This window comes from Cuculus canorus, chromosome 22, assembly GCF_017976375.1.
Source record: "Cuculus canorus isolate bCucCan1 chromosome 22, bCucCan1.pri, whole genome shotgun sequence".
NCBI classification, from domain to species: domain Eukaryota; kingdom Metazoa; phylum Chordata; class Aves; order Cuculiformes; family Cuculidae; genus Cuculus; species Cuculus canorus.
In genome coordinates, this window is record NC_071422.1 from 6995425 (window position 1) to 7019220 (window position 23796).

Genomic DNA, 23796 nt, shown 5'->3' on the forward strand with positions numbered 1-23796 from the left:
TCCATAATTAATATTTAAATAACAGGGGCCATAAATCAGCTGCGGGAGGCGAACCGGCCCCTGGTTGGGTGTGCAGGGAAGCGTGCGGCTGCGTTGCTTGCAGGGAAGTCGCCCGCTCTGCGGGCAGGGCTGTGCGCGGGCATGGGTGCTGTGGGGACCAGGGGATGGTGTGGGGCGGCAGCAGACCCGTTCTGCTGGGAACAGCCAAGAACCGCGTGCCAGGAGCACGCCAGGAGCTCACGGAGGAGAAGCACATGGGGGTAATGGTTGACAGCGACTGGACATGAGCCAGCAGTGTGCTCAAGGGGCCAAGAAGGCCAATGGCATCTTGGCTTGGATCAGAAATGGTGTGACCAGCAGGACCAGGGAGGGGATTCTCCCTCTGTACTCAGCACTGGTGAGACCGCACCTTGAGTACTGTGTTGAGTTCTGGGCCCCTCACCACAAGAAGGATGTTGAGGCTCTGGAGTGTGTCCAGAGAAGAGCAACGAAGCTGGTGAGGGGCTGGAGAACAAGGGTTATGAGAGAGCTGGGGTTGTTTAGCCTGGAGAAGAGGAGGCTGAGGGGAGACCTTATTGCTCTCTACAACTGCCTGAAAGGAGGTTGTGGAGAGGAGGGAGCTGGGCTCTTCTCCCAAGGGACAGGGGACAGGACAAGAGGGAATGGCCTCAAGCTGCACCAGAGGAGGGTCAGGATGGATATCAGAAAAAAATCCTTCACAGAAAGAGTCCTCGGGCACTGGAACAGCTGCCCAGGGAGGGGGTCGAGTCGCCTTCCCTGGAGGTGTTTAAGGAACGGGTGGATGAAGTGCTGAGGGACATGGTTTAAGGGAGTGTTAGGAATGGTTGGACTCGATGATCCAGTGGGTCCTTTCCCACCTGGTGATTCCATGTTTCTATGATTCACTGAGAGCTCGCCAGGCTGCCCAGCACAACCCACAGGCTGTTTGTGGAGCAACAGGGGCGGCACGGGCTCCTGGGAGAGAACAAGGTGACATTTCTTGTCTCCTTTCTCATGCTTGAAGTGTGAGATTTTTTTTCTTTCCCCTTTTCCTGGTGCTTTCATTGCGTGCCAGGGGTTTTTAACACATCTGCTCGCCGACTGCCAGGGGAGCAGACACTCGCAGGGTTCGCGCGGCGGCGGTGCGCTCTGAAGCCGTGCCAGCGCTCTCCGTGCCGCGGCACCGCAGCGGGGTCGGGGCCCCACTCCCCCAGAGCTGCCGAGCTCCATCCCAGCTTCAGCATCTCTGGGGAGCAGAATGGCGTCCCCGGACTCCTCGAGAGCTCCTCCTAAATGAACTCTGCTGGTCCAGCTGCTCCTGCTGGGCTTGGCTATCCTGCACGGAGAGGCTGCGCTGGAACTCCGGACCATGCCAGGGGTCTGGAGCTGCATCTGATGGACGGCAGCCCAGCCGGCTGCGGTGCCCAGCTCGGCGTTGCATCGCTGTGCCCGAGATCCGGCTGTGGTTCCAAGCAGGAGAGCACAATGATGCTATTGAGGGAGGGGATTCTGCCCCTCTGTTCCGCTCTTGGGAGACCTCATCTGGAGGATCGTGTCCAGTTCTGGAATCCTCGACGTAAGAAGGAGATGGAGCTGTTGGAATGGGTCCAGAGGAGGCTACAAAGATGATCCGAGGGCTGGAGAACCTCCTGTACAAGAACAAGCTGAGATTGTTGGGGTTGTTCAGCCTGGAGAAGAGAAGGCTCTGAGGAGACCTTAGAGTGACCTTCCAGTAACTGAAGGGGCTGCAGGAAAGCTGGAGAGGGGCTGTTCATAAAGGCTTGTGGGGATGGGTTGAGGGGAATGGGTATAAACTGGAGAGGGGCAGATTTAGGGTAGACTTTAGAAGGAATTTCTTCACCATGAGAGTGGGGAGGCCCTGGAACAGGTTGTCCAGGGAAGTTGTGGCTGCCCCATCCCTGGAGGTGTTCCAGGCCAGGTTGGATGGGGCTTGGAGCCCCTGATCCAGTGGGAGGTGTCCCTGCACATGGCAGAGGGGTTGGAACTGGATGATCTTTAAGGTCCCTTCCAACCCTAACGATTCTACGATTCTATCCTGTGTTGCACCACTGTGCCCAAGATCCATCGACGGTGCCAGGCAGGAGAGCACAATGACGCTATCCCACAGCGTCAAGGACCAGGAGGAGCTGAACATGGAAGATCCCAAGGCATCAGCCCTGCTTCAGGTAGGAAAAAAAGTGGCTCCTTATGTGCTCCCTGCTGGCCATGCTGGAGCTGCTCCCAGCCCTGCAGAAGGCGACCGTTGTGGACCATGGACCAGCCAGCGTTTGCCACCTGCCCCCGGCGCTGGGAGCGCTGCACGGCTGCTCGTTGTGATTAATTATCGTTTCATAACGCAGGAGATTTCAGGCATGAAAGAGCCTCTTCACAGGCACGTTGTGCACACTTTATCCATCATATGAGACTCCAGATGTTTCCATTTTATTCTTATTAAATCACTGCCTGGAGAGCCTGGGTGATGGGAGGCCTCCTGCCCCGGTGCCGGGCACCGCCGCGAGGCACGGCAAAGCACCAAAGATGACTTTTGCTTGAAGGATGGATACTTGTGCTTGGGGGTCTCAGGCCACACTGTCCCCCCAATGTCCTCGCAGCCCCTCGGGAGAGCGGGGCAGGTGGGATGACCCTTCTGGACCAAAGGAGAACGTGCAGGAGCAGTGCTTGGAGACGCCGGGTTACAGACAGTGACCTCAGCGCGGGGACTGGATTTCACATCAAAACTGTGGCCGAAGCCAAAGCCAAAGCAAACAGCTCACCTTGTCCTCCTTTCCCTCTGGCTGTGGTTTCCCTCCAGTCTTGTGTATCTCCGAGGTCTCGCCGAAGGATGAGGGCGCGTTTGGAAATGCTGTGTCGTCCCAGCACGAGGGGCTGAGCCGCCCCAGGGTGCTGCTCCCGGGGCTCGTTTGAGTAACGAGCAGCATCCCTGAAAACAGCCCCGTTGAGGGGAGGAGCGGGAGTGAATAAAGCCCAGGTGGGAGAAAAAGAGAGCTGGAAAGGGAGGGAGTTGGAGATGGAGGCACAAGGGTCATACCAGGTAAGGAAAACAAATAAATAGCTGATTCAGGGGTTTGTTCTCCCTCTTTTATTTAGCAGAAACTGTATTTTTACAGCTGTAATCCCTTAAAATGGGATTTTTTTTTTTCCTCCCTTAAACAAATCCTTGTAAAATAACGCTTCGTAAAAATAAACGTTCTTCTTCTCGACCTTGAAGATAGAAAAACAATAACGGTGGTGAGGCCCTTTTGGCATCACCGAAGAGGCTGATGGTGGCTGTCCTGTGTCCCTGGTTGTGCCCTTCCCTCTGGTGCCGTGGTGGGTACGGCACAGCACCGCTGCCACCGGCTCCGGCGGTGTGGGCAGAGCTCCTTGCCCACCATCAGGCACCGCAGAGGCTGCCCAGGGAGGGGGTGGAGTCCCCATCCCTGGAGGGGTTTAAAAGATGGGTGGATGAGGTGCTCAGGGATGTGGTTTAGTGGCAGAGAGGAATGGTTGGACTCGATGATCCAAGAGGGCTCTTTTCCACCTGGTGATTCTGTGATTCTGTGGCTGTCTGCATCCTCACTGGTGGCAGAGCCGTCTGTGTCCCCTCCATCCCTGAGCAGAGCATGAGGAGCACAAAGGTCTGGGCTTTGTGGGCATCTCGTGGGCATGAGGAGCACAAAGGTCTGGGCTTTGTGGGCATCTCCTGGGCATGAGGAGCACAAAGGTCCGGGTTTGTGGGCATCACCTGGGAATGAAGAGCACAAAGGTTTGCTCTTTGTGGGCATCTCCTGGGCATGAGGAGCACAAAGGTCTGCTCTTTGTGGGCATCTCGTGGGTATGAGGAGCACAAAGGTCTGGGCTTTGTGGGCATCTCGTGGGTATGAGGAGCACAAAGGTCTGGGCTTTGTGGGCATCACCTGGGCATGAGGAGCACAAAGGTCTGGGCTTTGTGGGCATCTCCTGGGCATGAGGAGCACAAAGGTCTGGGCTTTGTGGGCATCACCTGGGAATGAGGAGCACAAAGGTCTGGGCTTTGTGGGCATCACCTGGGCATGAGGAGCACAAAGGTCTGGGCTTTGTGGGCATCTCCTGGGCATGAGGAGCACAAAGGTCTGGGCTTTGTGGGCATCACCTGGGAATGAGGAGCACAAAGGTCTGGGCTTTGTGGGCATCCCCTGGGCAGGGGAGCGGTGGTCACGACTTCCTTGCTACTGGAGACCTCCAACAACCCACCAAGCACTTGAAGCATCACCATCCCATGCCCATCCCTTTACTTAATTTGTATTAATTTTATTTAAAACAGAGGGCTTTTGAGGTATTATTATTTTTTTTTTTACTCCAGGCTGCAGTTTTGTTGGGGTTTTTTTGGGTTTTTTTTTCTCACTGCTGCTTCAGCAAAAGCAATTCAGGAAATTCCAATCAAATCCCGGCGCGCAGCAGCCCTGCCCCTGCTCCCCAGCGGGAGAGGCAGAGCTTAATTCTCATTAATAGCCACCACGGGTCAATTAATGCGAGAAGGAGGAGGACCAGCAAAGCTCTTTGGTATCACATGTTGTTTAAGCTTCCGAAAATAAACGTTCTTTGCAAATCAATCCGTTTGCAGCTCCGCACGTGGAGCTGGCACAGAAAAAGTTGCTGGAGGAAAGGTATATTTATAGAGGGGTGTTTATTTTAAATAAACAGGTAATTAAGGCAGAGGCTGATGCTCCAAGTGGCTTTCCTGGCTGAGGGCTCCCGTCTCTTGTGCTCCGAGTGAGCTCCTGTCGCTGCCCGCAAAGTGCCAGAGCTGAGCCACAAACACAGTGAATTTTGAGCTCAAACGTCATGGATTTGGGTCAGGATCCATTCGGGAGAGGCAGCACCCACGCAGCCGCTCTGAGGCTCAGCACCGCTGCCCACAGGAGCCACAGCGAGAGCACACGCGGCTTTTATTAGAGAAAACCCTGCTCTCGAGAGATGCGATGGCATCGCTGGGCTCGGTGCGCTGTGGTTTGCATCCTGACTCTTTTTTCCCCTTCTTTTCTGTATGTTAAGCCTGACCCGGGGAATAACCCAGAGAAACGGGTCCCGGGCAGCCCCCGAAAGGCTCCGCTGGGTGCTCGTGGTTCCTTATTGCTCGTAAACCGTGTCTTCATTGTGGGGAAGGGTAATGCGTTCAGGGCAACTGTGATCCAGAAGGTGGCAAATTCCAAGAGGTCCTGCTCCTGCCAGGATGTTTCCCAGGGTTCCAGCTGATCCTTGTGGGACGGAGGGTGCAGGCAGGGGCTGTGGGTGCCCGCTCTCACTGTCGCTTTGTCCGCAGGAGCAGTGGAGAGCAGGATGCTGCCGGACGCCGCGGCGCTGGTGCTGGTGGTGGTGCTGGTGGTTGGCCTTCGTTCGGCGGCCGGAGGCGGCGCGGTCGGCTACGCCCAAGTGAAGTACATGCAACCCATGGTGAAGGGACCCCTGGGACCCCCCTTCCGCGAAGGCAAAGGGCAATACCTGGGTAAGGGATGCGCTCCGTGGTGGAGGGGGAGGACACGGCTGCCTGGGAGAGCTGCCGGCACGGCAGGAAGGGGTCAGAGCATCCCGCAGCCATCAGGGATGAGGGTGCCGCTGCCTAATCCAGCTTTGGCCAAGCTCAGAAGGGCCATTTAGGTCTCCTTAACCCATTGCAGAAAGACAAGGATGGGCACAAAGAGGCTCAGCAGAGAAATAGAGCCCTTGGCTCAGGCTGCGGCCGGGTGAGCACCCGAGGGTGCTCAGGCTGAGAGGTGGTGCGCAAAGGGAACCCAACGAGCCCTTTGCTTCCCTTCTCTTCTTCCTTTCCTGTGTCTTTGCCGGTAGCTTTGAGGCTCAGTGCCTGGATCCTTGGCACTTGCTGCTGTTCAACCTGAGCTGTCCCTGCGAGGCTTTTTCCACTCCTCCAGCTATTCCGTTTTCCCTTCTGCATTTCACACCAGCTGGGAAAAGAAAGAGGGCCAAGGCTGGTGCTGAGTCCCAGCAAGGGGAGAGTGTAGCGACCAGAAACTCTACAGGTGTCGAATCCCTCTGTACTGAGTGACCTGTGCCCCACGGAGGGGCTGCGGCCGTGGCTCTGCGCAGCCCCAAGCTGCCCTGCTGGAAACTCCTGCTGCAGTTTCACAGGCACAGGAGGGTCCCTCAGTGCCCACATCTGGGGGTAATTAGATGAGTGTTAATTGCACACCCCCTTAGGAAGTGCTCAGGAGCTTGAGGTCTTTGCAAGCAGTGAGTGACAGAGTTTCTCTGGTGCTTTTTGGCCCATCTGGGGGTCCCTTTGCTGAGCAAGCCCCCAACATCGTGACCCTCGCTGCACCCAGGGCAGCAGCTCAGCATCTTCAGCTCAAGAGGGGATGGAGGGGAGGCTCTGAGCCCTTTCCTTGGTACCAAACACACCAGTTCCCAGCTGCTGGCAGCACTGCGGGGTGGGCCAGGGCTGGGGCTTGGGTGCCCAGACCTGCCAGGTTGGTGCTTGGCTCTTGAGAAGCGCCCTCGAAGCCCTCCTTGTGGGTTTGCGCAGACCCGGACCCTCCAGGAAGCTAAAGTCTTGGCTCTGGGAGGAGAAACTGGAGAAGGCTCGGCTGCCGGTGGCTGATTTACTGCTGGGCTGAATGGCTTATCAGGAGTTCAGCTCAGCACATGTCAGAAAACACACAGCAAAACCTGGAGCCGATGCATACTACGAGCCCCCCCCTTCCCTGCCCCCTTCCCAGCTGTTGCAAAGCTGCTCCCTGAATCCCAGCCAGAGACAAAACCTTCCAGCGTAGTGCAGGAACGGTTCAGCTGCTGGTGGGACTGGATTCAAATATCTCCCTGCTCGTTTTCCTTCCCACCCCATCCTTCTTCCTATGCATCGGAGAAGCTTGTACTGCCCGTTAACGGTGGCGGAGAGAGGAGCGAGTGCGCTGGGCTCTTTGCAAGGTGTGCTTGGCGTGCGAGCGTTGCCCAGTTGGGTCTGGGGACAGGTTAGAGGAGATGCTGAGGCAGGGTAGGGTCACCTCCAGCACAGGAGCACATCCAGGTGGGTTTGGATCTTTGCAGAGGAGACTCCACAGCCCCCCTGGGCAGATGGTTCCTCTGCTTCATCACCTGCAACAGGAAAGAATTTTTTTTTCCCCATATCTGAGTGGAAATTCCTGGGCTCTGGTTTGTGCCCTGTGCCCCTTGTCCTGGCGCTGGGCACCAAAGGGGCACCACTGAGCAGAGTCTGGCCCCGTCCTCCTGTCAGTCAGATATTGATCAGCATTGATGGGATCCCCTCTCCATCTGCTCCTCTGCACATCGCTCTTCAAATCCCTGGGGAGGAGAGGGTGGGCAGGGGGATGCGGGCAGGGGATGCTGCAGCCTGAGCCACCGCCTGTGGGGCTGTGCAGACGTGTGCCTCCTGCATCCCACCGAGCTCCCATCTCTGCTTAACCTCTAATTTGGCAAAGGAAAATCCCTGCTGGCCTTCTGCCCTGCTCAGGGAGCTCAGCTGACTCGCCGCGACGGCACAGGGCCGTGCTGTGCCCCTGCAGGTCACCCCCAAGGCAGTGGGGAGCTGTGTGGGGGCCCCCCCAGGTTGGTACCCCCTGTAGGGCTCCCACCAGCCTGCGTGTGCCATCTCGTGCCACGGGGCTGGGTGCCTCAGGGTGCCAGACACCTCCTCTGACCCAAAAAGAGCCTTCCCAGGAGCACAGAAGCAGCTCTGGGCAGGAGATGCTGCAAAATGCTGAGAGCATTGAGGCAGATATTTGCACAGTTGGGTTTTATTTTGGCTGGGTTAAAACCCTGTCTGTGCTCGCAGCCAGGTACAACCGCTGCTGGGCGCTGGCTGGGGCTCAGCGTTTCCCCGGGCACGCGAGGAGCCAAAGCAGTGGCTGCCGAGCTCAGGGCAGCGATGGGCGATGCGCGGGGCAGGGGGTTCTGCCCAGGCAGCACTGGAGTTCCCCTCCAGTGGCAGCACAGAGGGTTCACCCCTGGGCAGCAGCTTCAGGGATTGAAGTAAAGGAGCGCTTTTCACCCCCCCCCAGGCTTGGGCGAGCCAAGGTCCAACCTCTGCCTTCAGGTCACGGCTGCCCAGTGTCCCCCAGCTCTGCCTTCAGGGCTGCTGCTGCCCAGTTTTCCGCAGACGGGTTGTTCCCACGGGTACTATTCCTTTTGCAGAGACTCAGTCTTGTGATCCCGGTGCGGCTGCTGCTTGCTGCATGTGGCCAAGAGCCCTCCGTGGCCCTTAGCCCCTGCTGATGGCAATGCTTCCATTTGCCACTTCCATGCTTTTTTTCCTGCAGTCTGCTCCCCCCTCGCTGCCATCCCCTTCCACGGCAGTGCCGTGTGTGCTGAGCCTCCCTTCTGCACGGGAAGACGGGATGAGAGATGCAGTAATACCGGTCCCACGCAACGTCCCCGTGGGCCTGTGAAACTTGCTCTCACGAGACAGGGCTTGGCAGCAGCTCTGGAATGATCTCGGCTGGGCTCTGCCATGGAGGAGCCGGCATCGCCTTCCCGCAGTGTCATCTGGCCGCGCTGGCCAGACCCACTGGTTGTGGCCAGGAACCACTTCCCATCTTGCTGGATGAATCCTTTGCTGGCCAGTCCACGCTGCCGGGTCCTTAGCGGGATGAGCACAGCTCCAGAGGGACCGCAGGATCTGCCGGGAGATGTCCGTGCTCCTCAGGAGGTGAAAAGTCCTGTGGTGCCCATCGCAGGGGCCGTGCCTGCTCCTTCCCCTTCCCGCTGCCCCGGCTGCCTCTTGGCATTAGCTGTGTCCGTGCTTCGGGGGGGGGAACGCGGAACCCCATGCTGCTGCTGTGAAATGCAGAGCTGGGAGACATGCGCCTGTGGTAAGACATGGTCTTTTGAAACTGGATACCACTGGGGCTGCAATGTCCCAGTTTCTCTCCGCTAACGTCCCCGGTTTGGTTTTCCCGTCTGCTTTTTTGGCCGCCTCCAAGTTGGCAGCTCTCGCCTGGTGTTTCTCTTTGCTGCCTTCTGTGTGTGTGTGTGTGTGTGTGTGTGCTTTTTCCTTCCTCCGTGGGCTCAGCTGTAGATCCTTGTTCTGATTCCATGCAAAATGACCTAGAAAACTAATTCTTTTCAAACCATTGCAAGAAGAGGAAAGAGGAAAAAAAAAAGCAGGCGGGGAGGGGGGGAGGAGGGAGAAAACACATTGAAATAATTTTATGGAGAAACATTTTTTCCAGAATTCAAACCCCAGAAATCTGCTTCAGTGCAGCCTTTCACATCTCTCATGTCGGCTTTCCCACACCATTTCCCGGGGTAAGGAGCGGGAGGTTTGCAGAAATCCAGTGGCAATGTCATGACAGATGAGCGTTTCCTTAATCAAGACGCCCCAAATGACCTGTGTTACAGCCTGGGACGGGGGCCAGGCTTTGATGTATCGATAAGCTCTGAACACATTTCCATTATCCAAAGAAAAACAAGCAGGGACCAGGCTTGGAAACGAGCAGCGCTGATTGCTGTGCGCGGGAAAGGTAAAGCTAAGCCGATGCACCAGCAATGGCACTTGCTGCCGCCGCAGTTATTCTTTTTATATGTCTCAAATCTCCCCCTGATCTTTTTCCTATTGACTCAGAAAATCTCTGTGTTGGCGGATCTTGGCGCTCCGGGGCTCGGGCTGCAGCCCTCGGGGACCCACTGCCGCCTCCTCGTCCTCCTCAGCACCGCGTGGGGGCTCACAGCCTTGTGCCATGGGCTGGTTCTCCACCCATCCCAGACAGGATCCATTCCCATCCTGGGAACTTGCCCGAGCAGATCTGTTCCTGGCTGGGAGGTTCAACTTTGGGCAAGATTTAGTTCAAATTTGCCCAAGGCGTTAAGTTTCCCCTCCTCTGCCTTCCGTGCTTGGAATCATGGAATGCTTTGGGTTGGAAGAGACCTTTACAGCCCATCCAGTCCAACCCTCCTGCATGGGCAGAGACTTTAACTGGATTAGGTTGCTCAGAGCCCCATCCAACCTGACCTTGAACACCTCCAGGGATGGGGCTCCACTGCCTCCCTGGACAACCTGTGCCAGGGCCTCCCCACCCTCAGTGTAACAACTTTCTTCCTTATATCCAATCTCAATCTCCCCTCCTTTAGTTTCAAACCCCTTGTCCTGCCACAACAGACCCTGCTAAAGTCTGTCCTCAGCTTCCCTGGAGCCACTCTCCGTACTGGAAGCTGCTCTAAGGTCTCCTCAGAGCCTTCTCATCATGGTCCCATGGACATAAGACTGCCAAGTCATTTCCTTCAGTTCCAGTTTCCCAAAAAAAAAAAGAGTTTTGATCAGCTTTATTCTTCCTTACCCATTCCTGGTGTCACGTGGGAAGTGACATCCTGCCTAGGCTGCCCTTGAGGAGTCATTTATGCGAACGTCTGCGCTTTAAGTACTGAGCTGTGGTGGGCATGTCATCTGGCTCTCCTCGGCTTTGGAGTCTCTCAGCCCATTAGTTTCTTTCTTATATCCGTTTGCAAAAGACCTCTATAAATTCTTTAAATGTCAAGCGGTTACAGCTTATTCCCAGCTGGGCTGACTCATTTGGACGAGGCTGAGGTTGCGTTGCCCTTGTAGCTATTGGCTTTGCCTCCATCCTCAGCGCTTTATTTCTTCTTGATGAGCTTTTCTCTGCCTTGCTGGACGCGGGAGCGGAGCCAGGGAGCACAGCGGGCATGTCTTAACCCATACGCGAACCACCTCTTTGGTCTCTCAAGTACATGTTCAAGAGTTTTCTTTTTCATCCAAAAGGATTAAAGGTCTCCCGAGGCTCTGGACTCGAGGGATTATTCTCGGTCTTGGCTCGCTCCGTTGCCGTCCTCTCGCCGAGCCCAGGCAGGAGGGACTGAATCCCACGGTGCTTTCGAGGCCACTGGGAAGTGAGGCAGCAGGAGGTTTGAATCCAGCTCCTAAAAAAAGCCCCACAGTAGGTGATTGCAAAACTGCGCGGCCAGAGCCGCTGGCACTCGCTGCTCTTGTTGACACGCTCTGTGGAGGGAAGGATGGAGTAAGGCTTGAATTAGTGCCCTGGGCTCCGGCCAGGGTCTCGCCGCAGGGTCTCGCCTGCTGATGTGGTGGCCCAGGAAGCCACTTTGGCCACATTTAAATAAAACCATTTCTAGAGAAGGCCTCTCCCGGGCAGCACTGGAGCCCCTGGTTGTAAGACCCTGCAGGGATCCCGCAGCAGGCGCGCTCCTCCGTCCACCGCCAGCCCAGTGACGCTCCGTGTCTCCTCTCTCCGCAGACATGCCGCCGCTGCTGCCCATGGACCTCAAAGGGGAGCCAGGACCTCCAGGGAAGCCTGGACCACGCGGACCCCCCGGACCTCCCGGCTACCCAGGAAAGCCGGGCACGGGAAAGCCAGGAATGCACGGCCAGCCTGGACCCGCTGGCCCCCCCGGCTTCTCGGGCATTGGGAAACCCGGCATCCCAGGGCTCCCCGGCAAGGCGGGTATGAAAGGGATGCCCGGAGCCAAGGGTGAGCCTGGCATGCGAGGAGAACAAGGGCCAAGAGGGCTGCCTGGCCCGCCAGGGCTTCCCGGGCCAGCCGGCATCTCCGTCAATGGGAAACCGGGACCCCAGGGCGGCCCCGGGTTGCCTGGATTTCGGGGTGAGCCTGGCCCCAAGGGAGAGCCGGGACCCCGCGGGGAGCGAGGGATGAAGGGCGAGAATGGCGTGGGGAAGCCAGGGATACCGGGACCCCGGGGCAACGGGGGTCCTCCCGGCCCCGCAGGGCCACCAGGACCCGTTGGCGTTGGAAAACCCGGCCTCGATGGCCAACCCGGCGCACCGGGGGAGAAGGGCGACATGGGACCCCCAGGCGCGCCTGGCGTTAGCGGGGAGCCCGGCCCCATGGGGCCACGGGGACCCCCCGGCATCGATGGGGTCGGCGTCCCAGGCACCGCCGGGGTGCCGGGGATACAGGGTCCCATGGGGCCAAAGGGAGAGCCTGGCATCCGTGGTCTCCCTGGTTTGCCGGGCCCAACGGGCTACGGGAAGCCGGGCTTGCCAGGCCTAAAAGGAGATCGCGGGCAACCCGGGGCGCCGGGAGCCATTGGCGATAAGGGGGAACCCGGCATTGATGGGGAGCCGGGGGAGCCGGGCCCTGCCGGCATCATTGGGCCACCGGGACTGCCGGGGTCCATGGGTCTGCCGGGCAAGCATGGGCCACCCGGCCCCAAAGGGGATGTGGGGCCAAGTGGGCCCCCGGGAATGCCAGGAATACGTGGCGACCAGGGGCTGAACGGCTTCGCGGGGAAGCCAGGCGTGCCGGGAGAAAGGGGCTTGCCCGGGTCACAAGGACCACCCGGCCCAACGGGTCCCAAAGGAGAACCAGGATTCATCGGCCTCCCCGGGGTGCCAGGATCAACGGGCAACCCTGGGCCAAAAGGGGACGGCGGGATCCCGGGGCAGCCAGGGCTGAGGGGCCCCTCCGGCATCCCGGGCTTGCAAGGACCCGCGGGTCCCATGGGGCCACAGGGGTTACCGGGGCTGAAAGGGGAGCCCGGGCTTCCTGGGGTTCCAGGCGAGGGGAAGACTGGTGAGCCCGGCATGGCCGGACCAATTGGCCCCCCAGGAATGCCAGGAACGCCAGGGCTGAACGGGCCACCAGGGCCACCGGGTCCCCCCGGGCCACCGGGAGCACCTGGGGTGTTCGACGAGACGGGCATCGCCGGACTGCATCTGCCGGACGGAGGCGTGGAGGGCGCCGTGCTGGGCAACGGCAAGCCGGGGAAGCCGCAGTACGGCCGAGGAGAACTCTCCGCCCGCATTGCGCCAGCCTTCACCGCCATCCTCACCTCCCCCTTCCCGGCATCAGGCATGCCGGTCAAATTTGACCGGACTTTGTATAACGGACACAATGGCTACAACCCAGTCACTGGGATATTCACCTGCCCCGTATCCGGTATCTACTACTTTGCCTACCACGTGCACGTCAAAGGGACTAACGTCTGGGTGGCTCTTTATAAGAACAACGTGCCAGCCACCTACACCTACGACGAGTACAAAAAGGGCTACCTGGACCAGGCCTCGGGCAGTGCCGTGCTTGAACTCAAGGAGAACGACCAAGTCTGGGTACAAATGCCCTCGGACCAGGCCAACGGGTTGTACTCCACAGAATACATCCACTCCTCCTTCTCCGGGTTCCTGCTTTGCCCCACATAACAGCTGTTGGGCGCATTTCCTTTTCACCCACTTTAGCCATAAACTGTCTATTTTTTTTTTTTTTTTTGATAAAAAAAGTTTTTTAAAATTAATACAAAAAAGAAAAATCACTGGGAAGAACGCGCAAGCCATTGTCGTGGGACCTTGCTTCACGCTGTTTGATCCATGAGTCGAGAGCGTAATCGGAAAGGAGACATCTATCTTTCTTTCATTCTTTTTTGGGGGAGGGAGAAGGGAGGGAGAAGGGAGGGAGGGGAGCAACTTCCTCAGCAAAGAGTGTTTGGAATAAATTCGACCCTAGTGAATACAACCAAACACAGGAGCGCGCTTGGGATGGCAAGGATCCGGCTCTGCAGTAAACTGCGCTGCGATCCAGAGAGGGTCATGGGAAGAGCAGACCCTTCTGGTCTGTAATTAAGTGCCCTCATTTCCCACGTTGAGTACTAGTTAAACAGAGCTGTAGGAATGGGTGGTGAGTTTGCTAACCACCCATTTGCTAACCAACCATTGCTAACCAGCACAGGGGCCTTGGGGAACTTAACACAAACCTGTACAGCAGCAGAGATCCGTGATGGATTGAGAAGTTTCCTTCCCAACCCATCGCACGCCCATGTTCCAGCCTCGCTGATGCCTGCTTGTTCAGCCTGTGCTTTGAGGCAGTCTCTCTGATTCACTCCGGATTCAGTGTGGTTGGATTTATAACCAGAAAAAGTGGAACACTTTGCATAAGCACCTTCTTAGAAGAAGTAAATAATAGTTTGAACCCTTCCCTCCCCCCCCAGCACCTTTAGGAATAAAACCATCCAGGCACTTAACTGGGAGGATGACAGCTGACTGATTCCTAAGCCGTTGAGGGCAGCGGGGCCCTGTGATGAACACCCATATTCTCTCTCGGGTCCCAGGGCTCGTTCTGTCCTGTTTCCTTGCAGCCGGCGACCTTGCTCGGCCTCCCAAGCACATTATTCCTTGACAACACAAGGACAGCCCTGCAAGCTCAGCTCCCAGTGCCTCCAGAAGGTTTAGTTGTGCTTTCCAAAAGTGCCACTTACGGACAACTCGCTTTTATTGTCTGATTAGTTCGGGGGGTGTAAACTTTCGCATCGGTATCCTCCTTTCTCTGGGGACCTTTTAAAAAGAAAAACTAGTGTTCATTCTAACATTCCATTCAATCGTTTTGCAACGGTGCTATAATCTACTTAACAATGGTATTTACAAGTCTAGTGCAATATGTACCTGTAAAAGCGCACTGTTCCGGGTGCCGGGATGTGACTTAGGTTAAGAAAATGCCCATTTGTCTGTTGTTGCCGCTTTATCTCGCTAATGCTTGGAGCGTTATTGACCTGAATAAGAGCTACAAGGTTCTAGGCAGTGGGTACGGACCACTCGGCTGCTCTGTCCTTTGCCAAAGGGAGCCTTTGAACCCTGTTGCTGCGCAGGTTTTCTCGTGGTAGAATAGGCATCGCCACGTGCACTTCAAGTAAAACAATTCTGCTCCTCCCAGGCAAGCAGGACACTGCTGAAGGAATCCACGTGTCACACTGCACGTCCCTCTGCAAAGGCACATCCCTGAGGAAACAGCAACAGTTTGGTCACCAGCTGAGCAACTGGTACCCTTACATTTTCCTAAAGCCTGTTCTACGGGCAAGGAAAAGAAAAGGAGCAGGAATGGGACTTGGGATTGTTCTCCAGATGGACTGTACAAGATATTCTCTTTTTCCATTTCTGTTTGGTTTTCTCCTTAAGCCTGTCTGTGTTTCTGCCTCTTGCCATCCAAGGCTTCCTTTGAAAAACAAACCTATCCCTGAAATTAGGAAGCACAAAAAAAGAGAATTTACAGTTGGAAGGCGAGCGCTTCAGCTACTGCCCGGCTGGGGCTGGGCTGTCCCCCTCCCAGGGGTTTTCTCCACATGGAGCTGCAAGTTTCATATAAAGACTAAACTTTCCCAAGCTGAAAAGCTGTCCCTGCGTTTCCAATCCCACTGGATGTTTTTAACCAGTGGTGGAGTCCAGTGGTGAGGCCCTGGTCCAGGTTGCCCAGAGGAGTCACTGATTCTCCATCCCTGGAAGTGTTCAAGACCACATTGGATGGAGCTTTGAGCAACCGGATCCTGTGGGAGGTGACCCTGCCCACGGCAGGGAGCGGAACTGGATAGGCTTTGAGGTCCCTTCCAACCCAAACCATTCCATGATTCTATGATTCTATCTCCTAAAAGCAGCGGGGTGCCAGGTCCATCTGGGTTTAAGGGGACATTTCCCAGCAGGATCAGGACCCATACGAGAGTCTCTGATATTAAGAGTGGAAGCTCAGATGTTTTCAAGCCCCAGCTGGGGAGGAGGGTGCTGGGCTTGAGTCTCCTTTCCCGAGGCGTCTTTCTCGTGGAGAACAGCAGTGAAGGGGAGTTGGTGCCAGGCAGGGCCGGGGCCGGCAGCGGGGTCCGTCCCGCTGCGCGTGCACACTACCTGCAGCAGGGCCAGGAGCTGCTCGCGCCCCAGCCACGTGCTGGGGTGGAAGCTTCATCCTGTTACTCAGCAAAGCGACTTATTTATACTGTCTTTTAACCTACGTTCCGTTTCTTTTTGTCCTGATTTGTTTTTAGTCGAAACTTCTTGTTCTAGCTGGCAAACGCAATGACAAAATTACTCACTATAACCACACCGAGACACTAACTCGTTCAAAGCTGTAGATATCGTTTCGCAATTTCACTTTCCCTTCATGTGCAGAGCATAACCCATAATCAACCTTCCGCAGCTATATAACCTGTTACATTTACACAGCAATTGAAAGGCAGAGGTATTACACGCACATAGATTTAGGCTAGAGAAAAACGATGCACAGGATGAGGGAGGCTGTTCACTAAACTGGACGCTGTCGGGAAGGAGTACCGAGTACGTGACATTCGCCAGCAGAAAGCGTCATTTTCTGTCATGTGTGTGAGCGCATGGGATTTTGGTTTCAATCACAATAAAAAAAGGTTGGGTTGGATGAAGTATGTCTATTTTTAATTATGAAAAACTGCATTACAATGTGCATTTTTATATACAAATTCTTACTATTTTTTTTAAATTTGCCTCTAGTATCTCCATTTCTAACCTAGTATATATAGAGGGGTTTAGTTTTGTAAATACTTATTACATGCACTGTCTGTCATAGTAACAGTTGGTTTAAAATGCACTCTTTTTGTGATCAGAAACTGGCCTTCTCTTCAGAACTAAAACTGCAGTACTTGATTGTATTGACAAAACATCAATAAAACTTACTGTATAAAGGTGGGCTCAGCTGTGCCTTTGTCCTCTTATCTCTGGGCTTGCTGGTGAGGCCATTCAAACAGACCCTCGCACTGTTTTTTCTTTCTCAAATCTAGCTCAGATTTGCTTGCTAATGAATGGTCTTAAAAAAGAAGGTATTGCACAGTTCTTAAGGACAAGATTCCCATCTCCAGAAGTTCATATTTAAAAAGCGGATGAAATTCAGACCCTTCCAGCCTCAGAATTATTCATTTGAGGAATTCAAGTCAAAGTGTTGGGGATTCCCTTTCCCTTCTGTTTCTTTTCCATACACAATCTCACCCACGGCCAGTCTCTGCATCCCAAGCAGCCAATCAGCAGCGCACAGAAGCAATGAATCCCTGTAAGCAAATCATCCTCAAAGCTGAAAAGTAAAAAAGAATAAAGAGAAGAAAACGTTTTCCCACTTAGTCTCTTACCTGGAAGAGGAGATGTTCCTTGTGATGGAGAAACCTGGTCGCCACACAGGCACACTCCTTCAGACACCGACTGTGAAGAACAAGCAATTCTCCTGCTGCAAGTGGTGGAGGAACCCAGCACCTCCCTGGTCTCCACACGCCCATCGCACGCTGGGCTCCAGCAGCTGAACTCCTTCCACTGCTCCTCGCTGCAAACGCCACCAGCAAAGGAATGGGGCCTCTCCAATGAGCCTGCCTGGCAAAGGGAAAGTCTCTTGAGTGAATCTGCCTACGATGCACATGATGGATGCTCCCAACACCCCGCTGTTCACAAAACACCCTTCTCCTGGGCTTCTACAAACCTCAGCCATCCTGTACCCCTCACAGGGGTTTTCCCAGGGCTAAAACTCATCCCAAATGAAGCGCGAGTCAGGCTGCACACACAATGTCTCTAACCAACACCAAACCGCTCCCATTCAGTTTTTTACAGGAAGATCTCAAGCAGCTGTAACAGAGTAGTTTCAGGTTGAGTCTTAAAAGTCAAGCGTGGGGTGGGGAGAAACAGCCCAGAGGTTTCCATACAACTCCTTGTCGTTTAGTGTGGGAGCACAAATTCATGACTTGAATGAAAAGATGGGAGCAGTGGCTAATTAACAAAGATAATGAAGTGATTTTATTTCTTTCCAAGGCAATCAGAGCTAAATGTTTTAGTACACATTTAAATCCCGGCCTAAAATGAGCTAAGCTTTTCAAAGAGGAGCTCTTCTGCTCCAAACATTTACAGTTAAAAGCTGCTTTAAAAGGAAAATACCTTACTTCAGATGATTTTGTGAGCATGTTCACACCTCTAGCAGAACAATGTGAAAATCCTGACACTTTACATCTCAGATCTGCAGCACAACACATAAATATACAAAAGCAAAACTCCAGATATTCTCAGGTCAGGAATTCATTTATACAAGGAAAACCCATTAAAGCATCACAGAGAAGCCTGGCACTTGAAGGTAGGACACAAAGGAAAAACTGGACGTCCCAACACTGCCCCATTTCCCACCGGCGCATGCAGCCCAGCACAGGTACCAACTGCGTGCTGGTACTGACACGGAACGAGTGCTGAGCAAAGCAGTCGCTTCCCAGTGTCACAAACACTGGAGATTATAGAGCATTACATGATCACATTCAAATTTACACACATTTCCATATGACCGCTTGCCCCTTTCCTTGTCTTTCTAGCTTTGCTAGAATGTTCTTGGCCACCCCCCCCCTTCAAACTCACAAATTCTTTAAGCTTTGATAAATTCTCCCCCAATTAACCTAGCTTTCCCTTTATTTTCAGATGATTATTACCAAGTACAGAGTTTTAAAGCTGTGAGGAACTCCTAATTCCTGCTGAAGTCATTTTTGTCCCTGACTGCAGCAGAATCGGGAATTCAGTCCCTGTTTAACACCAGGTTTCACAACTGTCTCCGCTCACAGATGTCACACCGATCTCACTTGGTGCTCTGGACATACACAGCACAGCGTTAAAAATACAGGATGCGTGGATTAGGAAAGAAGGAGTAGCTAAAGTAGCTGCAGCAATGTGAAAGCCAGCTAGGTGAAGGAATATCAAATGGAATCGTTCAGGATGGTGCCAGGTAGATCGCAGAGCAAAGGACACCAAAGGAGCAGCGATGAGTTACGCCCTCTTCCAGCAGTAACCGTGAGCAGCTGGGATTCTGTCTGCACACACCAAAGGCTTTTCTCATAATGCCACTAGCAACGCAAAGGAATTCCTTCTCCACCCTCCGGCACTTTCCATTCTGCCTTTAAGGAAGCAGAGCTCCCTGGGAGCATTCCCCTCCACCATCCCCACTCGCCAGTGCGGAGGTGACCCGTGCCACCACGCAGGCTCTCCAGGGAGGGCCTCTCTGGTGTCTCCCACCCACATCCTTCAGCTGAGTGTGCACCAGTGTTTCCAGAGGGAGGTGGAGCCTTTCAGAGCCACCGCAGGACAGGCCACAACAACGGAAACAAGGGTCACAGCACACAGGAGGAAAACAGCAAGAAAGCCAGCGGATTCAGACACCCACTTAGTAACTGTTCTGACAAAATGGCATAGCGGTGGGCAAAGCAAGAAGCAGAAAATGAGAAACTTGATGCTCTTGTGTGCTTCAGAGAAGCACCTACTGTCCAAGGCACCACCTGCAGCTGCTTCCCAGCTGAACCGTAAGGGAAGGGTACGTCCCCTCTCTTCCCTCTTTGTGTTACCAGCTCCCAGCAGCAGGGTCATTCCCAGGCAGAGGCTCACTGTGCAGATCTACCACCCCGTTTCTGTCCAGAAAAGCAGAAGCGACCACCTGCTTTGCCTTCAGAAGACAAGCTCTCCTTGGAGCTCAGAGCCGCTGGCAGTAGAGTTCATACAAGCTACTGGCCAGTTTCAGCGTCTCTTGAAAAGCTTCACAGCTCTGCTCCCAGCTTGGGGGTATCTGCTCCTCCCCATAATAGGCCCCTGCAATGGCTCCTGCCATGGTCGCGATGGTGTCTGTGTCTCCTCCCAGAGAGATGCAGTAGATGATGGTCCTCTGCAGGTTGTTGTAGTGATCGGGAATATCCGGGTCAGCTTCCATACAGCGCAGGAAGGAGTAAATCGCAGTAGGGACAGACCGCAAAGCAGCGATGCCATTGCCTGTTAACAAACCCAATCATCTTCAATGTCACAGAACCCTGTCGTCTTCCCTCCCGCAGAAGAACCTTCTCCCTTCTAATTGCAACTTCCTATTGCCAATTACTTTCCATGCCGGTATCCCTGATCTTATCGTGGTGAAAATGCCAGAGATCTTCCCTTGGTTCCCCGGCAAGACTTGCACCATGGGGAGCAGCTCGTGCCATACCAGTACAGTGTGGCAATACACATCCACCCCTTCCCGTCCAACGTGACAGACGTTAAGACAAGAGATCTCAGAATATTAAGAAACATTATTCATGAGACATTTTTCCCCATCAATAAAGACTTGGGAATTACAGATGAGCAGAGGCAGCCCTTCCAGTACAACCAGTGCCTGGCAGGCAGCAGAGGCTGTAGTCTGGGGGAGGACGCATCAGCCGGGCTTGCTGAGCCAGTCCTTCTCCCAGCTCTTTCCCAATACTTGCAGTAAGAAAGGTACTCACCTAATTCAAACAATACATCTGCTTTGGGAACACTGCTGAGCTCCAGAAATTCCTTTATTTTCTTTAGACGCCTTGAAAATGGTAAATCCTCAAATCCCAGCCTGGAAAGAGAGAAGAAAGTACAATGAAGAAGAGAGAATGTGAAGAGCCAGGATAAACCGTACGTAACAGAGAGTCCTTCTCACAGCCACGTACGCTCGGGCGTCAGTCAGAGACTTGTCATCTGCCTCGACATCTTCCATGTGGCTAATGAGCTGCTCCAGGAAGGTCTCCTTGCTGAGCTTTCCCTGCAGGGCAAGGTGCACGGCCAGGGCCTGCAGGATGGCGCCGTTGTAACCCAGTGAGTTGGCGTGGGTCAACTCAGCACTCAGCTTCGCAAACTGCAAATGAAAATACAGCATCAGCAAATCTAACTGAGAGATGGTGACAGTCTCTCCTGACCGCAGAGACCCCAAGGTGCCCAAATGAGCCAAGAACAGCACCTTTTTAACATCCTGGACGTCGGAATACGCGAGGGAGATGCCTGCCACCCTCATGGCCCCACCGTTGCCATAGGAGCCCTTCCCATTAAACTGGGCTCTCGCTGGTTCAAATACATCATTGCACTTGGGGCTCAGAAGCTTCTTGAAGACGTTGATAACAGCCATCCCGTAGCCCCTGTCAGGTTCTTTCTTGTACTCCTCAGCAAACCTGGTGCGGGGAAAGAGAGGTGGTTACACAGGTGAGAAGAAATACAATGGATATTTGGTTTGTTCCTGAGGTTTGTAGACGCCACATAAAGCCACTCAATAAAATTAATTGTTAACAGGTGGGTAAATTCAGTGCCAGGCAGGGTTCAAGTGATTCTCTTCTGTAGGGAAAATCAAATTCCCCAAACCTTGTGTGAAAGGAGGAAAGGGTGAATAAACACCACCTCTCACAACCCACTTGTCTCCCTCTCAACTATGCCTTGGAATAGAAGCAAACTGAAAACATTTCCGTCGGTCACAACCACAAAGTCTTTTGTTCAAGTTCAATGGAAGAGGTTTCCAAACAAATAAATGTTCCTCTCCATTAAGTGGAACCAAATGGCTGCCAGGGCCGTGGATTCAAAAGGGAAACAGATCATAAACAAGCAGAAGCTGACCTCACCAATAGTCACTAACCAAATTCAGGGAAGCACAAACATAAATAGCAGCAAATAAACATGAAAGGAAATGCTTCTGAAATTTCTAAGCACTACCTTCCACAACGGTGCATACATACACACGGCTGCAACACAGCACAGCCCACACTGCTTCATGTTAAACCCACGCTAAAGCCAGCGGTGCTGCGTGTTCCAGGACAGCGCAAAGCACACAATAAATTGGAGGATTTGCCATCACTTTCCCAATTGTTTTCGCTCCACAAATTAATGACGGCTTTGCCAGGCTGCCCTCCCCTTTCACAGAAGATGACAGTGAAAGCTTTGCCTTCACGAGCACGTAGACACCTCCAAAGGAGGCCACATTCCTCACCTCTTGGCCATATCAACCTCGTCGAACTCTCGCTTGGCTAGCAGGGACTGCACCACCGACCTGCTCATGGCCGTGTCATCTGTGTACGAAAGCGCCTCTAAAACAGAAGGTCAAAACATGGCATTTCCACCCAGGGACAATTTCTCCTCCTGCCTTTCTCCACTATCAGTGCTACCATACACTTAAAGGCCCAATTATCTACAGAGCTGGAGATAAAACAGTGCCAGAAGCTTCCCAACACCCTGAGCTCCTCGCTAGCCATGGTCGTCAAAGTAAAAAGGCACAGAGAGAGGGTCACCCACAGCAAGAAGGAAACAGAAAGCACTGTGAGATTAGCAAAAGCCAAGGGAAAAGGCTGATATGTGTATGATTCTATGATTTGACTCTCTGATATGATTCCATCCATCCATGCGAGGCAGTGCCTCCTTCTTGAGAAGTTTACAGTGCATGCAGACAAGCAGCAAAGAGAAAGTGCAGCTGCATTTCTGAACAAGACCACAACTAACCAAGTGCTTTTAAGTTCACACTGGAAGGGTTTACAGGGCTTGCCGCACAGCTCAGAACCCCAATATGAAGCCATCATAGAACCACAGAATGATTTGTGTTGAAAGGGACCTTAACAACCATCCAATCCCACAACGAGCCATGGGCAGGGACACCTCCCACTGGATCAGGCTATTCCAAGCCCAATCAAACGTGGCCTTGAACACGTCCAAGGGATCAAGCACCCACTTCTCTGGCCAACCTGCTCCCAGAATACTGGGAAGCATTCTACTTTGCTTTCAATTATTGCCATTTATCACCACGCTGAGGAATACCTTTGGAGAAATTGGTATTTACTTATATACTAAATTCTATAAAGCAAAAAATTATGAATCACAGAATGGTTTGGGTTGGAAAGGACCTCAGAGACCATCCAGTTCCACCCCCTGCCAAGGGCAGGGACACCTCCCACTGGATCAGGGGCTCCGAGCCCCATCCAACCTGGCCTGGAACCCCTCCAGGGAAGGAGGATCCATGAACTTCCTAGGCAACCTGTTCCAGGGCCTCCCCACCCTCACAGCAAAACTTTTCTTCCTAAGATCTCATCTCAGTCTCCCCTTTTTCAGCTCAAAACCGTTCCCCCTAGTCCTGTCCCTGCACTCCAGGATCTAGAGCCCCTCCCCAGCTTTCCTGGAACCCCTTTCCATCCTGGAAACTGCTCTAAGGCCTCTTTTCAGCACTGGAAGCTGCTCTAAGGCCTCTTTCAGCACTGGAAGCTGCTCTAAACTTGTCACCTCATCCCATCACTCCACACCCTTGTGAAAAACCTCCTTCCCAGCTTCTCTGGAGCCCCTTCCAGCCCCATCCCTGGGCAACCTTGCCCAGCACCTCCCCACCCTCCCAGCAAAACATTTCTTCCTAAAACCTCATCCCCATCTCCCCTCTTTCAGCTGAAAACCCTTCCCCGCCTCACAGGCGTTTCCCTCCCACCTCCAGCCTCCTCCTCCTCCACCGTTTCCAATCCCTTCAGGAACCGCAGCAACTCCGGCAGCTTCACCACGCTCTTCCCTTCAAACACAGCTCCCAAACAGTCACCCAACAACGCTCCGACCAAACAACCCCGGAATCGAGCGAGCCCGGGACGAGGCGCTGAGACCCAACCGCTCCCAGAGCCCGAGCTGGTGGGCGCCGCCATCTTGGCCGCCGCCATGTTGGCCTCAGCAGCCTCGATGGGGCCTCCGGGTCGCAAGGGGGCGTCCAGCGCCCCCTTGCGACCCGGAGGCCCCATAGCGGCTGCTTTGGGTATTGCAGGTGCCTTTCCCCATTCCTTGAGTCATTGAATGCCCTGAGCTCAAAGAGAACACGAGGCTCTTCGCCTGTAGATAAGGAAAATCACGGAATCATGGAATGGTTTGGGTTAGAAGGGCCCTCAAAGCCCATCCAGTTCAACCTCTGCCACAGCAGGAACGCCTCCCATGGGATCCGGTTGCTCCAAGCCCCATCCAACTTGGCCTTGAACCCCTCCAGGGATGGAGAATCAGTGACTCCTCTGGGAAACCTGGACCAGGGCCTCCCCACTCTCATATTTCTTCCTAAGATCTCACCTCAATCTCCCGTCTTGCAGCTGAAAACCGTCCCCCCTTATCCCATCCCTGCCCTCCCTGATCCAGAGCCTCTCCCCAGCTTTCCTGCAGCCCCTTTCAACACTGGAAGCTGCTCTAAGCTTGTCCCCTCATCCTACCACTCCACAACAATAAACTCGCAGCCACAATGCGGTTTTTCACAAGTTCGTGGCCATGAGAGCGACAACGGACATCAGGTTTTGCATTTTGTATCTCCACAG

The 23796-nt window shown here is 54.1% G+C and overlaps 2 protein-coding genes across 2 annotated transcripts in view; one reads left to right on the forward strand and one right to left on the reverse strand.

The window, feature by feature from the left end:
* COL8A2 (collagen type VIII alpha 2 chain) overlaps positions 1 to 16308 on the forward strand; it is a 38249-nt gene extending 21941 nt beyond the window's left edge. Inside the window, exons 2-3 of the mRNA XM_054086430.1 lie at positions 5303 to 5485; positions 11220 to 16308. Of these exons, the coding sequence (XP_053942405.1) occupies positions 5320 to 5485; positions 11220 to 13141 (2088 nt within the window). The 5' untranslated portion in view covers positions 5303 to 5319 and the 3' untranslated portion in view covers positions 13142 to 16308. The remainder of the gene's footprint in view (positions 1 to 5302; positions 5486 to 11219) is intronic.
* A 1222-nt stretch (positions 16309 to 17530) lies between these two features.
* Positions 17531 to 23169, reverse strand: ADPRS (ADP-ribosylserine hydrolase). Its single transcript, XM_054086433.1, has 6 exons — positions 22944 to 23169; positions 21471 to 21567; positions 20457 to 20664; positions 20170 to 20354; positions 19975 to 20075; positions 17531 to 19492 (listed from the first exon to the last, which is right to left on the reverse strand). Exons 1-6 carry the CDS (start codon positions 23161 to 23163, stop codon positions 19200 to 19202), a joined length of 1104 nt encoding a protein of 367 aa, XP_053942408.1. The 5' UTR covers positions 23164 to 23169; the 3' UTR covers positions 17531 to 19199.
* Between the last annotated feature and the right edge of the window lie 627 nt (positions 23170 to 23796).